The 15118-nt window shown below is 43.2% G+C and overlaps 1 protein-coding gene across 1 annotated transcript in view; it reads right to left on the bottom strand.

Moving 5' to 3' along the window:
- Positions 1-10220, bottom strand: part of asb18 (ankyrin repeat and SOCS box containing 18) — a 59923-nt gene extending 49703 nt beyond the window's left edge. Inside the window, exon 1 of the mRNA XM_063051717.1 lies at positions 10000-10220. Within this exon, the coding sequence (XP_062907787.1) occupies positions 10000-10216 (217 nt within the window). The 5' untranslated portion in view covers positions 10217-10220. The remainder of the gene's footprint in view (positions 1-9999) is intronic.
- Between the last annotated feature and the right edge of the window lie 4898 nt (positions 10221-15118).

Here is a 15118-nt window from a genome sequence, read left to right as displayed (position 1 = left end):
GCTTTTACGATGTATGTCACTGATTTGGACTATGAGATGAATGGATTTGTGGCTAAATTTGCCAATGATACAAAGATAGGTGGAGGAGTGGGTGGTGTTGAGGAAACAGAGAGCCTGCAGAAAGACTTAGATAGTTTAGGGGAATGGGCAAAGAAGTGACAATTGAAATACAATGTTGGAAAGTGTATGGTCATGCACTTTGGTGGAAGGAATAAACGGGCAGACTATTATTTAGATGGGGAGAGAATTCAAAATGCAGAGCTGCAAGGGGACTTGGGAGTCCTTGTGCAGGATACTGTAAAGGTTAACTTCCAGATTGAGTCGGTGGTGAAGAAGGCGAATGCAATGTTGGTATTCATTTCTAGAGGTATAGAATATAAGAGCAAGGATGTGATGTTGAAGCTCTATAAGGCACTCATGAGACAACACTTGGAATATTCAGTGCAGTTTTGGGCTCCTTATTTTAGAAAGGATATACTGACATTGGAGAGGATTCAGAGAAGATTCACGAGAATGATTCCAGAAATGAAAGCTTTACTGTATGAGGAATGTTGGGCAGCTCTTGGGCTGTATTCCCTGGAGCTCAGGAGAATGGGTGTGGGATCTCATAGAAACATTCTGAATGTTAAAAGCCCTGAACAGATTAGATATGGGAAAGTTATTTCCCATGGAGAAATTACTTTAGTCAGAGGGTAGTAAATCTGTGGAATTTGTTGCCACAAGCAGCTGTGGAGGCCAAGTCATTGGGTGCATTTAAGGCAGAGATAGATAGGTTCTTGATTAGCCATGGCATCAAAGGGTATGGGGAGAAGGCAGGGGAGTGGGGATGACTGGAAGAATTGGATCAGCCTATGATTGATGGGCTGAATGGCCCTCTTCTGTTCCTATATTTTATGTCTTATAGCAATTATATATGGTCTAAAAAGAAATAGAAGCAGAGAAACTGGGTAAAATTCCCTGTTGATTTTAAAATAAAATACCCAGTTTAATTCTTTACAAACACCACCCTCAGGGTGTGAATGTCCAGTATAAATCTAGCATTCATGGAACTTGCCTTTAGTCAGTGGGCTGACTTGTTGCCAACAATCCTTTTCTCTCCTTCCATACCCAAAGTGCTGAAAAACAATTTCTCTAGGTTTTGAGAAAGTCTGAATAATTCCAATGAATTTAGAATGTTTCAGACTCTGCTGCCCATATCTTGATTTGTACTTTTCCTTCAGACCCACGCTCACTGATCTGTCCTGGATCCCAATCTCCAAATGCCTCGATAATTCTCATTCCAGGTCTCTCTCGCCTCTCCCTCTTTCTTTAACTTCCCACCAAGATATCTTCCCTTCCTCTGTGACATCTTGCCCATGTCTGACTTTCATTACTCCAGCAGCTTGGGCCCCAGTCCCTGGGATTCACTCCCTCAGACGCCCTGATCTTTTTACTCCTTTAAGACACTCTGTAATCCCAAGTGTTTGATCCCTTGCTTTAATATTCCATTATAGGGCAGTTAGAATGAATTATTTTTTCTATTAATGTTCCTCTGTAGCACCCTTTGGAGCAGGAGATTAAGATGATTTGCAGGCATATACTATGGGAAGACCAAAGGAAGATAAGTAAGTCTAGAATTGCCATGGCAACAAGCCCACCCACAAAAGCAAAATGCATTCACGATCAGTGACTTTATCCTACAGAACCTCTAAAGTGTAGAGGATCCATTGCTGCAAATTCATTCCTATATTTCCATGATCTTTAACATAGAAACATAGAAAATAGGTGCAGGAGTAGGCCATTCGGCCCTTCGAGCCTGCACCGCCATTCAGTATGATCATGGCTGATCATCCAACTCAGAACCCTGTACCTGCCTTCTCTCCATACCCCCTGATCCCTTTAGCCACAAGGGCCATATCTAACTCCCTCTTAAATATAGTCAATGAACTGGCCTCAACTGTTTCTTGTGGCAGAGAATTCCACAGATTCACCACTCTCTGTGTGAAGAAGTTTTTCCTAATCACGGTCCTAAAAGGCTTCCCCTTTATCCTCAAACTGTGACCCCTCGTTCTGGACTTTCCCAACATCGGGAACAATCTTCCTGCATCTAGCCTGTCCAATTCCTTTAGGATTTTATACGTTCCAATCAGATCCCCCCTCAATCTTCTAAATTCCAATGAGAATAAGCCTAGCTCATCCAGTCTTTCATCATATGAAAGTCCTGCCATTCCAGGAATCAATCTGGTGAACCTTCTTTGTACTCCCTCTATGGCAAGGATGTCTTTCCTCAGATTAGGGGATCAAAACTGCACACAATACTCCAGGTGTGGTCTCACCAAGGCCTTGTACAACTGCAGTAGTACCTCCCTGCTCCTGTACTCGAATCCTCTCGCTATAAATGCCAGCATACCATTCGCCTTTTTCACCGCCTGCTGTACCTGCATGCCCACTTTCAATGACTGGTGTATAATGACACCCAGGTCTCGTTGCACCTCTCCTTTTCCTAATTGGCCACCATTCAGATAATAATCTGTTTTCCTGTTTTTGCCACCAAAGTGGATAACTTCACATTTATCCACATTAAATTGCATCTGCCATGAATTTGCCCACTCACCTAACCTATCCAAGTCACCCTGCATCCTCTTAGCATCCTCCTCACAGCTAACACTGCCACCCAGCTTCGTGTCATCCGCAAACTTGGAGATGCTGCATTTAATTCCCTCATCCAAGTCATTAATATATATTGTAAACAACTGGGGTCCCAGCACTAAGCCTTGCGGTATCCCACTAGTTACTGCCTGCCATTCTGAAAAGGTCCTGTTTATTCTCACTCTTTGCTTCCTGTCTGCCAACCAATTCTCTATCCACATCAATACCTTACCCGCAATACCATGTGCTTTAAGTTTGCACACTAATCTCCTGTGTGGGACCTTGTCAAAAGCCTTTTGAAAATCCAAATATACCACATCCACTGGTTCTCCCCTATCCACTCTACTAGTTACATCCTCAAAAAATTCTATGAGATTCGCCAGACATGATTTTCCTTTCACAAATCCATGCTGACTTTGTCCGATGATTTCACCGCTTTCCAAATGTGCTGTTATCACATCTTTGATAACTGACTCTAGCAGTTTCCCCACTACCGATGTTAGGCTAACCGGTCTATAATTCCCTGGTTTCTCTCTCCCTCCTTTTTTAAAAAGTGGGGTTACATTAACCACCCTCCAATCCTCAGGAACTAGTCCAGAATCTAAAGAGTTTTGAAAAATTATCACTAATGCATCCACTATTTCTTGGGCTACTTCCTTAAGCACTCTGGGATGCAGACCATCTGGCCCTGGGGATTTATCTGCCTTTAATCCCTTCAATTTACCTAACACCACTTCCCTTCTAACATGTATTTCCCTCAGTTCCTCCATCTCACTGGACCCTCTGTCCCCTAATATTTCTGGAAGATTATTTATGTCCTCCTTAGTGAAGACAGAACCAAAGTAATTATTCAATTAGTCTGCCATGTCCTTGCTCCCCATAATCAATTCACCTGTTTCTGTCTGTAGGGGACCTACATTTGTCTTAACCAATCTTTTTCTTTTCACATATCTACAAAAGCTTTTACAGTCAGTTTTTATGTTCCCTGCCAGTTTTCTCTCATAATCTTTTTTCCCCTTCCTAATTAAGCCCTTTGTCCTCCTCTGCTGAACTCTGAATTTCTCCCAGTCCTCAGGTGAGCCACTTTCTCTGGCTAATTTGTATGCTTCTTCTTTGGAATTGATACTATCCCTAATTTCTCTTGTCAGCCACGGGTGCACTACCTTCCTTGATTTATTCTTTTGTCGAACTGGGATGAACAATTGTTGTAGTTCATCCATGCAATCTTTAAATACTTGCCATTGCATATCCACCGTCAATCCTTTAAGTGTCATTTGCCAGTCTATCTTAGCTAATTCACGTCTCATACCTTCAAAGTTTCCCCTCTTTAAGTTCAGAACCTTTGTTTCTGAATTAACTATGTCACTCTCCATCTTAATGAAGAATTCCACCATATTATGGTCACTCTTACCCAAGGGGCCTCTCACGACAAGATTGCTAATTAACCCTTCCTCATTGCTCAATACCCAGTCCAGAATAGCCTGCTCTCTAGTTGGTTCCTCGACATGTTGGTTCAAAAAACCATCCCGCATACATTCCAAGAAATCCTCTTCCTCAGCACCCTTACCAATTTGGTTCACCCAATCTACATGTAGATTGAAGTCACCCATTATAACTGCTGTTCCTTTATTGCACACATTTCTAATTTCCTGTTTAATAGCATCCCCAACCTCACTACTACTGTTAGGTGGCCTGTACACAACTCCCACCAGCGTCTTCTGCCCCTTACTGTTATGCAGCTCTACCCATATCGATTCCACATCCTCCCGGCTAATGTCCTTCCTTTCTATTGCGTTAATCTCCTCTCTAACCAGCAACATCACCCCACCTCCTTTACTTTCATGTCTATCCCTCCTGAATATTGAATATCCCTGAATGTTGAGCTCCCATCCTTGGTCACCCTGAAGCCATGTCTCTGTGATCCCAACTATATCATATTCATTAATAACAATCTGCACTTTCAATTCATCCACCTTGTTACGAATGCTCCTTGCATTGACACACAAAGCCTTCAGGCGCGCTTTTACAACTCTCTTAGCCCTTATACAATTCTGTTGAAAAGTGGCCCTTTTTGATGCTTGCCCTGGATTTGTCGGCCTGCCACTTTTACTTTTCACCTTACTACTTTTTGCTTCTACCCTCATTTTACACCCCACTGTTTCTCTGCACTGGTTCCCATCCCCCTGTTGTGAACTAACCTCCTCTCTCCTAGTCTCTTTAACTTGATTCCCACCCCCCAAGCATTCTAGTTTAAAGTCACCTCAGTAGCCCTCGCTAATTTCCCCGCCAGGATATTGGTCCCCCTAGGATTCAAGTGTAACCCGTCCTTTTTGTACAGGTCACGCCTGCGCCAAAAGAGGTCCCAATGATCCAAAAACCTGAATCCCTGCCCCCTGCTCCAATCCCTCAGCCACGCATTTATCCTCCACCTCATTGCGTTCCTACTCTCACTGTCCATCTTCTTTCCATCTTCTTCTCAAGCCCATCACCCCTACCGGGGCATAGAGTCCCCAGAGTTCTCTGTCCTGGAACAGTTTTTCAAGTTATCCCCAGCTGTAGCTCATCTTCAAAGATCCTTTCTTCCCAGGGATGTGGTCTTCGGAGCTTCTCTAGTAATGGGTTTTTATGGATGGCTTTGCTAGCCCCATGCCCAGTCCTCCTCCTTTTGCAGCTGGGCTTGGGACCGTCCATGGCAGAGTTATCTTTCCATCAGGTAAAACATTCTACTGGCCCATCTGCTGCCTTGGCTGCCTAATTCATCAACAATGGAGATAGACAAGTTATCAACCTTAAGAAATCCATCTCAGTGGTTAAAGAGAGCTCAGAAGTCATGGCTGACTGGGAGAGTTCCTGCCATACAATCTGAGGTTATGGGATGACACTCACAGAAAGATCTAGGGTGACGTTTCATTACAGTACTCAAGGGAGTACCGTGCATTCATAAGTGCTGCCTTCTGCTCCAGCTGTTTTACTGAGATCCCACCTGGCCCCTCAGGCTGATATTAAATATTTCACAGTATCATAGGGAAGGATAGAGTGGTGGTAAAGCTACACGTGAACTATTGTAATGTTTTGGTCCCCTTACCCAAGGCAAAACAATATAGCATCATTGGAGGTACAGTAGCTCAGAGGAGATTCACCTGGGACGACATGGTTGACATATCAAGAGAGGCTAATCAAGTTGTGTCTTGCAGTTTGGATGAATGATGGGGGACTTTACTAAGACACAAAAGATACTGACAGGATAGATGTCAAGATGTTTTCACCACTGAAAGAATCTCAACAAGGTGAGATAAGAAGCTGGTCATTTAAAACCGAGGTGCATAGAAATTTCCCTTTTCTCTGGATCACTAAGTATTTAAGTAGATAAATATTTGAAAGATTGAGGGAATCGAATGCTGTGGAGATCTGGCAAGAGGAGGACTAGAGGTCTGAGATAGATTCACCATAATCATATAGAATGGCAGGGAAGAATGAAAGCTTCTTTTCTTGCATCCTTGAGCTCCTGGCCAATGCTCCTTCCTCAATTAACTGTTGGTAATAGTTACTGGAGTGCCTTGCGATGTCCTGAAACTCCTTCTTTCAACTGAACTGTATTAAGAAGAGGGCTTGCAATAAGGTAATTTCTTTCACAGCTTCAGGTGGCCTGGAGCCATTCTATAGCCAATGAAGTACTATTCAGGTGTAGAACTTGTTAAACTGCAGGAAACACATTGGCCAATTTGTGTACTGCAAGCTCCCACAAACAGCAATGTCATCATAACCTGATATTTTGTGATTGACTGACAGTAATAGGACTTAAGTCTTTTTTCGTTCAAGGGTGTTTTTTTTTCTCCCACTTCCACAAAATCCAGTATTTTTTTGACTTAACAAAATTGTCAACCGATGTGCAAGTTTTAAATTAGCATGAGTGCATTCAAATTCACGTTACATTCAAAGTGACAACGGGTGACAAGGTCATTCTCGTCACACCACTCAACAGCACATATGGGGATTGGTCTGATTGAGAAAGCAATGCAATCTTACACAATATAAATTAAAGCAAAATTTCTCCATGGTTGGCAATTATTACTGACATGGTATTATGCTGATGCTAATGAAAAAAAACTTCTTCCTTGTTGAGAGGCAGGATCTAGTTAAAACTGAAAAATTCAAGCTCCATGCATTAATAAACAAGGCACATTGATATTGATAAACACAGAGCCTGGAACACAACACAGGACAAGCCTTTGGCCCACAATGTTGGGCTGAATGCCCAACTAGACCAATCCCTGCTGCCTACACAAAGTCCATATCCTTGCATTTCTTGCACATTCACGTGCCTATCAAAGAGCCCCTTGAAGACCTGTTGTACTCGCCTTCACTACCACCCCAGTTAGCTCATTCTATGCACTCACTGTTCTGTTTTAAAAAGCTTACCCTGCACACCTTCTTTGAACGTACCCCCTCTCCCAGTAAATGTAGGCCCTCTGGTATTAGACATTTCAACCCTGGGTAAGAGATACCGGTTGTCTATCCTTGCCTCTCATAATCCTATAAACCTCCACCGCTCGAGAAAACAACCCAGGTTTATTCAATCTCTCCTTATAGCACATGCCCTCTAATCCAGGCAGCACCTCTGTTAACCTCTTTTGCATTCTTTCCAAAGCCTTGACATCCTTCCTGTCATGAGGGTGATGAGAACCTAATACAGTAGTTTAGATGCTGCTTAACTAGAGTTTTATAAAACTAAGGGTTTTTGCAGACCCAAAGCAACCCCTTCCAGTTCGCCTGTGAAACGGTTTCCTCCTCTTCTTTTCTCACGTTTCTCTTTTCTTTTCAAGATGGCTGGGGCCCTGTCAGGGTCCATGATCCGGACTTGCAGGTCAAGCTACAGTTCTCCACGGGTGGTGGGCTCTCATTCTTGGACTCGCCGTGCGGCCTGGTGCTTTACTATCGCCAGGTGCGGGCCCCATAGACGACCTGGCTCCTGATTGACGTCACTGATGGAAGTGTTGTTGGAGCTCGAACCATCAGGTGGTGTACGCTGCTGTTAGAAGGCCCCTACACTCTCCCTGTCAGATCTGGAGTCAGGGGATTCGGGCAAGCAATGCAGCAGATCATAACATCGGAACAGAGAGCTGCTGCTCTCCCACTCTCGTTTGCTGCAGGAGCAATATCTCTCTCTCGCTCACTAGTGAGAGAGAGTTTGTCTGAGATGTTAAAGTGTTGGGATGGACAGTAAATTTTTGACAGACTCTTTGGGAGCTTTGCATGGTGGATGGGGGTCGGCGCTTTTGCTGGAGCAAGTGGGGGGAGGGGAGGGTTGCTACTTTTGGTGCTGTTTGTGCATGGGAGGAGGGAGGGGGTGCTTTGGGGGTTCTGATGTTTCTGTCATTCACTTGTTTTTTTTCTGTTTTGTGGATGTCTGCGGAGAGTAAGAATTTCAGGTTGTATATTGTATACATTCTCTGATATTAAATTGAACCATTAAACCATTGAACGACAGTAACCTCCTGACTCTTGAACTCACTTCCTTGACTAATAGAGGCAAGCATGCTAAGTGCCTTCCTAAGCACCCAACCTACCCAAGTAGCCACTTTCAGGGAGTGATGAATTTAGTCCCACGATCTTCCTGCACATCAACACTGTTAAGGGTCTTACCTTTCACCTCCAAAAGTGCAACACTTCACATTTGGTCAGGTTAAAATCCATCTGCCATTTTTGTGCCCATATCTGCAACTGATCTATATCCTACTGTATACTTTGGCAGTCTCCTATGCTGTCTACAAAGCCACCAACCTCTGTATTATCTGCAAGCTTGCCAAGCCATCCATGCACATTTTCATCCACCACTAGTCACAGGTCTCCAACCAGAATAAGTACCGTCAACAACTACCTTTGTCTTTTATGGACAAGCCAATTCTGAATCCAAATGGCAAATTCATCTTGGATCCCATGCGTTTTAATCTTATCGATAAATCTTCAATGGGGGACTTTTCAAATACCTACTAAAATCCACGCAGACAACCTCCACGACTACACCTTCATCAATCACCTTCATCACCTCCAAAAAAACAGTCAAGTTAGTAGGACATGACTGCCCCACATAAATCCATGTTGACTATCCTTAATTGGACCATGGTTTTCCAATTGCTCGTAAATCCTATCCATAAGATCCTCTTCAGTCTATTAGACACACCGGTCTATAGTTTCCAAGATTATTCTGTTTCCCTTATTGAGTAATGGAACAACATTAATCCTCTGGGACCTCACCTGTGGCTATCGAGGGCATAAAGATATTGGTCAAGGCCCCAGCAATACCATCAGACTTTGGGGACTTATCCACTTAACATTCTTTAAGAGACCCAGTACGACCTCCTTCCTCATCTTGGAATGCTCTAGAAGGTTAGCACTGATCCTCTACTACTTCCTTCTCCTTGGTAAATACTGATGCGCAAATTACTTATTAAGGACCTTACACACATCTTCGCATCCAAGCAAACGTTCCACCCTTTATCCTTGAGTTGTCCTACCCTCTCCCTAGTTATCCTCTTGCTCTTGATATATGTATAGAATAGCTTGGGATTCTCTTTAATCCTGCTTGCCATGGACTTCTCATGGCTCCTTCTGACTTTCCCAGTTCTCTTTTTTGAGTAATTTTCTGGCTTCTTTATAACCCTTCAGGGCTTTCTTTGATTTAAGCTTCCTAAAATCCTACATAAGTTTCCTTTTTCTTTTTGACTAAATTCACCACCTCCTATTAAAAGGTGGGTCACCTGGCCAGACTCATTACACAACACCAGGTCCCATACTGCCCCTCCTCTTTTTGGACTAGCTACATACCAACTTGAGAAACCCTCCTGGATGCACCAAACAAGTTCTGCCCCATCTAAACCTCTTGCACTAAGGTGGTGCCAGTCAATGTTGGGGAAGTTGAAGTCACCTATGATAACACCCCAAACAACAGGAATTCTGCAGATGCTGGAAATTCAAGCAACATACATCAAAGTTGCTGGTGAACGCAGCAGGCCAGGCAGCATCTATAGGAAGAGGCGCAGTCGACGTTTCAGGCCGAGACCCTTCGTCAGGACTAACTGAAGGAAGAGTGAGTAAGGGATTTGAAAGCTGGAGGGGGAGGGGGAGATGCAAAAGATAACACCCCTGTCGTTTTTACACCTTTCCCTAATCTTTTCACATATCAATTGCTCACTGTCCTGATGGCTATGGAAGTCTGTAGTATAATCCCACCAGAGTGATTGCATCTTTCCTATTTTTGAGTTCTAAACACATACACCCAGTGGATGAGCCCTCTGCCGAGTGCAGAGGGGAAATAAAAGAGCCCCATTAGCAAGACTAAATTCTAACTTGAATGAAATGTGATAGGCTGACCGAGCAAGACGAGAGGGTCCAGCTGAGCAGACGGTTCTTTCATCCAGTCATCATTGGAAAGCTCGATGATGGCATTGGCGCTGTGAGCCCGCTGCTGGAGGAGGAAGCTCACCTCTCCGGAGTCCTCCTGCTCCAGGGCGTACTTCAGATCCCGGGTGAACTTCGAAGCAACGGGGTGATCGGGGACCAGCTCACGTTTTGGTTTAATCTTCTGCATAGCTGAGCTCATTGAAGGCTGGGAGGAGAGGGGGCAGTGAGTTGCTCAGATTAGATCAGAGGCTGCTGAAGGCTTGGAATGTGTGGCTCAGGTTACAGAATCACGTGGCAGAAGCAGACTGTGCAAGACTGACCCGCTCCCAAAGGTAATGAACAGTCTGAAGCTGAATCACTGAATTTGTAGTTCCTCCCGTTGTGGCGCTGGGTTAAAACACTTGATTAATTTAATTTTGATCCGAAGTCAAACAGAAGACGTTGAATTGATTATACCTTTATCCCATCCAATTAAAATCACCAAAAATTCACATGCAACTCATATCTCACCTTGTTTACCCAACACCACAATGTTAAAATTCACCCACCAGATCCGTAAGGTCAAAAGTTCTCTTCCTAACTTTTCCTTTCTCTCTCTCCCCATGTTGCCCTCCTCCTTGAAGACACTCTTTCGAAACCTAACTCTTGATCAAGCTTCCAGTTGCTGATTTTCATGCCACCGTTGTGATTGACTGTAAAATGTTCCATTTTATCTGAACCTCCCTGTCAGGCACTCTAGGTTATTTTACTATGTCAAACACATCAAGGAAATGGTGATTCTTGCTAATCTCACTATATCTTTACAAAAAATCTCTAATATGCTACTGAGAACAACCCAGAGAGAAAAATCATTGGTGAGATTTAAACAAAATGATTTCCATTTATTTTCGTTGAATACTTGCAAATAGTGACAATAATTCTGAAGGCGAGAAACCGAGGCTTTTGGACTGGGTTTGCAGATAGATGATAGGATGTCATGTTATGTTGGAAATCAGATTGGAGGGAAGCGGGTATCCTGGATTACTGATGAAAGGGATAAGTCTGCTGCTGGAAAAAATACACGTGGATTGAACATCAAATAGTAAATATTATGTGGCTTCATTTGTATTGAGGTTCCACAAACTATGGACTCACTTTCAAGGACTCTACAACTCATGTTCTCAGTATTATTTATTTATTTATTTTGTTTCTTTCCTCCTCTTTTTTCTGTATTTGCACAGTTTGCGGTCTTTTGTACATTGGCTGTCTGTCCATCTTCATTGTGTGTGGTGTTTCATTGATTCTATTGTGTTTCTTTGCAGTTAGTATGAATGCCCACAAGAAAATGAATCTCAGAATATTATTTGCTGACAAAGATGTACTTTGATAATAAATTTACTTTGAACTTTGGTTATTTATATTCCAGAATTCCTCGAGTCTTACAGCATTGAATCAATGCTGATCTATACTGATCCTGATTTTATTCTCCCCACAGCTCCATCAACTCTCGGCCACTCCCCTACACAAGAGTCAATATACAGTAGCCAATTAATTTACCAACCGGCACATTTCTGGGATGGTGGAGGAAACTGGAGCTTCCAGGAGAAACCCTTGTGGTCATAGGGAGAAGATGCAAACACGAAACCGGCAGTACCTGAGATCAGGATTGAACCTGCAACTCTGGAGCTGTGAGACAGCTGCTGTGCTGGCTGCACGACTGCGGCTCCAGGTGCGCTGCCTGGCATATCGTACATTACTGAGAGCAGGGCATCCATGCCCGGAGGCCTCACCTGCTACTCAGACCCGGCTCTGGCCCGTAGCTCCGTTGCCCGACTCCAGCTTTACAGCTAACTGGAGTTGTCAGCCCAAGAGCTAGTGAAGCCAGGTCCTCTCGGCAGACATTGCTCAACAACCTGAGCAGACTCCGAACAGCTGAAACTGCAGTGCGTACTCAACATGTGTTCACAAAACATTTCTGCACGAAGAGGAAACTTGCTCTGATGGCTTGTGCTTGCTCAGGGAGAACAAGTGGTGCTTGTATAAAGACTATTCCTGGCCAGTGGATGTGAAAGACGAGCACGGGACCCCCACCTGCCAGTCCTTCTTAATTTTCTTTGACAATATTCCAAATGAGAGCTTTCAGAATTTAAATCTTCCATTTGCACTTTGTTGTTCTGCCAACAAAAATTCTGAAGGAAGTCTATTTCCCTCTGTCCCAACCCCAGCCTTCTACGGCAGCTCATTCTCTGTGACTTCTTGAACTGCAGCTCTCTGCATCCTAGACTTGTTCTGTTTCTGTGATGTGTTGAGGTCATTGAGTAATATTTCTTCTTCTGTTCTTAACAGAAACATCTTATTAACACATGAGATTCTGCTGGAGATCCAGAGTAATGCACACTAAATGCTGGAGGAGCTCAGCACATCAGGCAGAATTGTCCTTTCAGGCTAAGACCTTTCATCAAGGCTGCATCTTATTAATATTGTTGACCGTCTGACATTGAGCAAAACCCTGAATTTGATAATGCCTTCAATTTAAAATTCTCTTCCCTTTGAATGTAAAAGTTCATCAAAGACGTCAGCCTTCTTACTGGTCTGAAACTGTTCAAATGCTTCACTGGTCGAGCACAATTACATCATAGAGACACACAGCACAGGCCCTTTGGCCCCATCATCCCCATGGCAACCGGCAAGTTTCCATCAATGCTAATATCGTACACCAGAAATGGAAATCTCAGCCATGTCTAAGCAAGCTGGAAACTTCAATGTGAAGGCTTCCTCCAGTGGTTGAGCAGTTGTTTAACATTGTCGTTACTTCTCAACAATTGCACTTGAAGCTCTCTATGGCCTTGCCCTGCCTATCTTTACAGCCCTGAGCTCCTTCAGTTGCAGTCTTTTCATCAACCACAACTTTTAATCGCTCCATTATTGGTTCCTCTGCTTGGAGATGGATCCCTAAACCTCCCTGTTTACCCAGCTCTACTTTTTCCTGATGCTCCTTAAAGTATTTCCTTGCCCAACCTTGGGATGATCAGTCCCAAGATCTCTTCAGGAGGCACAGGGCTGAGTTTGGATTGACAATGTTCCTGTAACATAGCTTTGGACTTGACATCCCAGTGAGGAGTGAACATTGCTGCTCTGGTAACCCTCACGTCCAACCATATCCATTACATTCATAGCTGCTTAGGAAGAGAGGAGATTTTCATCTCTGACCACTTAGTCAAAAGCCATACTGTGTTGAGATTCACTCCAGAGCTGATGCTGTTTGAAACCCCAACCAAAAAAAACCTGGCCTCAGCCTGTGCAGTATAACTGCTCCATTGTCAGCAACACGCAAAGTGTTGGAGGAACTTGGTGGGTCTGTGCAGGCAACTGGGCAGTTGACGTTTCAGATTGAGACTTTCCCTCTGGACTAAAAGAAAGAGGGATGAATGCCAGTATAAAAGGTGGAGGGGACAGATTTCCATTGTCTGTTCCATTGGCACTCTATTTTTAGGACTGCCCCAACATGAATGGTCTTAAAAAGGAAACTCAGGGTTGAACAGTTTTGAACGTAGGTTAAGTTACACTAAGCAGACAAGTTCGGGAGCTGGGAAAAGGATTTGAATTCATTCTTTTGGAGTAGCTCAATAAAAATACCCAGAAAATTCTGTATTTTTACATCTTAAACTATAAACATACAAATCATAAAACAGTTTCAGTGGCCCCCAACTACCTGAAAAAGCTCTCTTGTGAAGTTTCAAAAGAGGCTATCTGAATGATGAGATTATTAACAGCAGGCATTAACTCATACCACGGAGCAGTGGTACTTTCATAATGATTATATTTACACTGTCTGGCAAAACACCATCATTCAGTGATGATAAGTACTCGAGACAGGCATCAGCTTTCTAATGGCTAGTTTACTGAAGTGCTTGTTGGTAAACAGCACATGATCTGCTTGTAATCCACTAAATTGAAATCACCCCGAAAATACAAGACAGACTAATCATAGGTGCCTGGCAGCAGGATTGTAAGTCAAGCAATAGTGATTTCTCACTCAAAATTTGTCATAACATGGTATATACTAGAGAAAAAACACCATGATTCAAATCTAGTGCACCAGTAGCTTTACTGGAATTGGTTTATTCCTGTCACATGTACCAAGATGTAGGGAAAAGCTTGTCTCGTAGAAAGAGATAAAGTCATTACACAGTGAATTGAGGGAGAATAAGGTAAAACAATAACAATGCAGAATAAGGTGTAAAAAGTACTGAAAAAGTACAGTGCAGGTAAACAATAAAGTGTAAGATCATAATGAGGTACAGTAGATTGAGGTCAAGAGTCCTTAAAATACAACAGGTCCATTCAGGAGTCTGATAACATGGGATAGCAGATGACCCTGAGCCTGGTGGTACGTGATTCAGGCTTTTGTATTATCTGCCTGATAGGAGAGGGGAGAAATGAGAATGCCTGCGTTTTGAATTGACTTTATTTCTTACAGTTTTCACATACATGAGGAGTAAAAATCTTTACGTTACGTCTCTGTATAAATGTGCAATGTGCAATTTATAGTAATTTGTAATAAATATTATGTACAACAGCACAGTCAATATAACATAGAAATACAGTTGTGTCAGCATGAATTAATCAGTTTGATGGCCTGGTGGAAGAAGCTGTCCTGGAGCCTGTTGGTCCTGGCTTTTATGCTGCAGTACCGTTTCCCGGATGCTAGCAGCTGGAACAGTTTGTGGTTGGGGTGACTCGGGTCCCCAGTGATCCTTCGGGTCACTTTGGTGGAGACTTTGATTATGGTGGCAGCTTTACCAAGGCAGAGGAAGTATAGATAAAGTCCGTAGAAGGGAATCTCATTTCTATGATGTGCTGAGCTGTATCCACAATATTCTGCAGGTTCTTGTAGCTAATTACAGACCAATGATCATACCAGGTGCTATACATCCAGACAGAATGTTTTCTATGGTGCATTAGTAAAATTCCGTAAGAGTCGATGGGGACATGCCCAACTTCTTTAGCTCTTGAGGAAGTAGAGGCTTTAGTGAGCTTTCTTGGCTGTGATGTCTGCATGATTGGAGCAGGACAGGCTATTGATGTTCACATCTAAGAACTTGAAGCT

The sequence above is a fragment of the Mobula hypostoma genome, chromosome 6 (genome assembly GCF_963921235.1).
Source record: "Mobula hypostoma chromosome 6, sMobHyp1.1, whole genome shotgun sequence".
In the NCBI taxonomy this organism is placed as follows: Eukaryota; Metazoa; Chordata; class Chondrichthyes; order Myliobatiformes; family Myliobatidae; genus Mobula; species Mobula hypostoma.
This window is presented reverse-complemented; position numbering and strand designations above follow the sequence as displayed.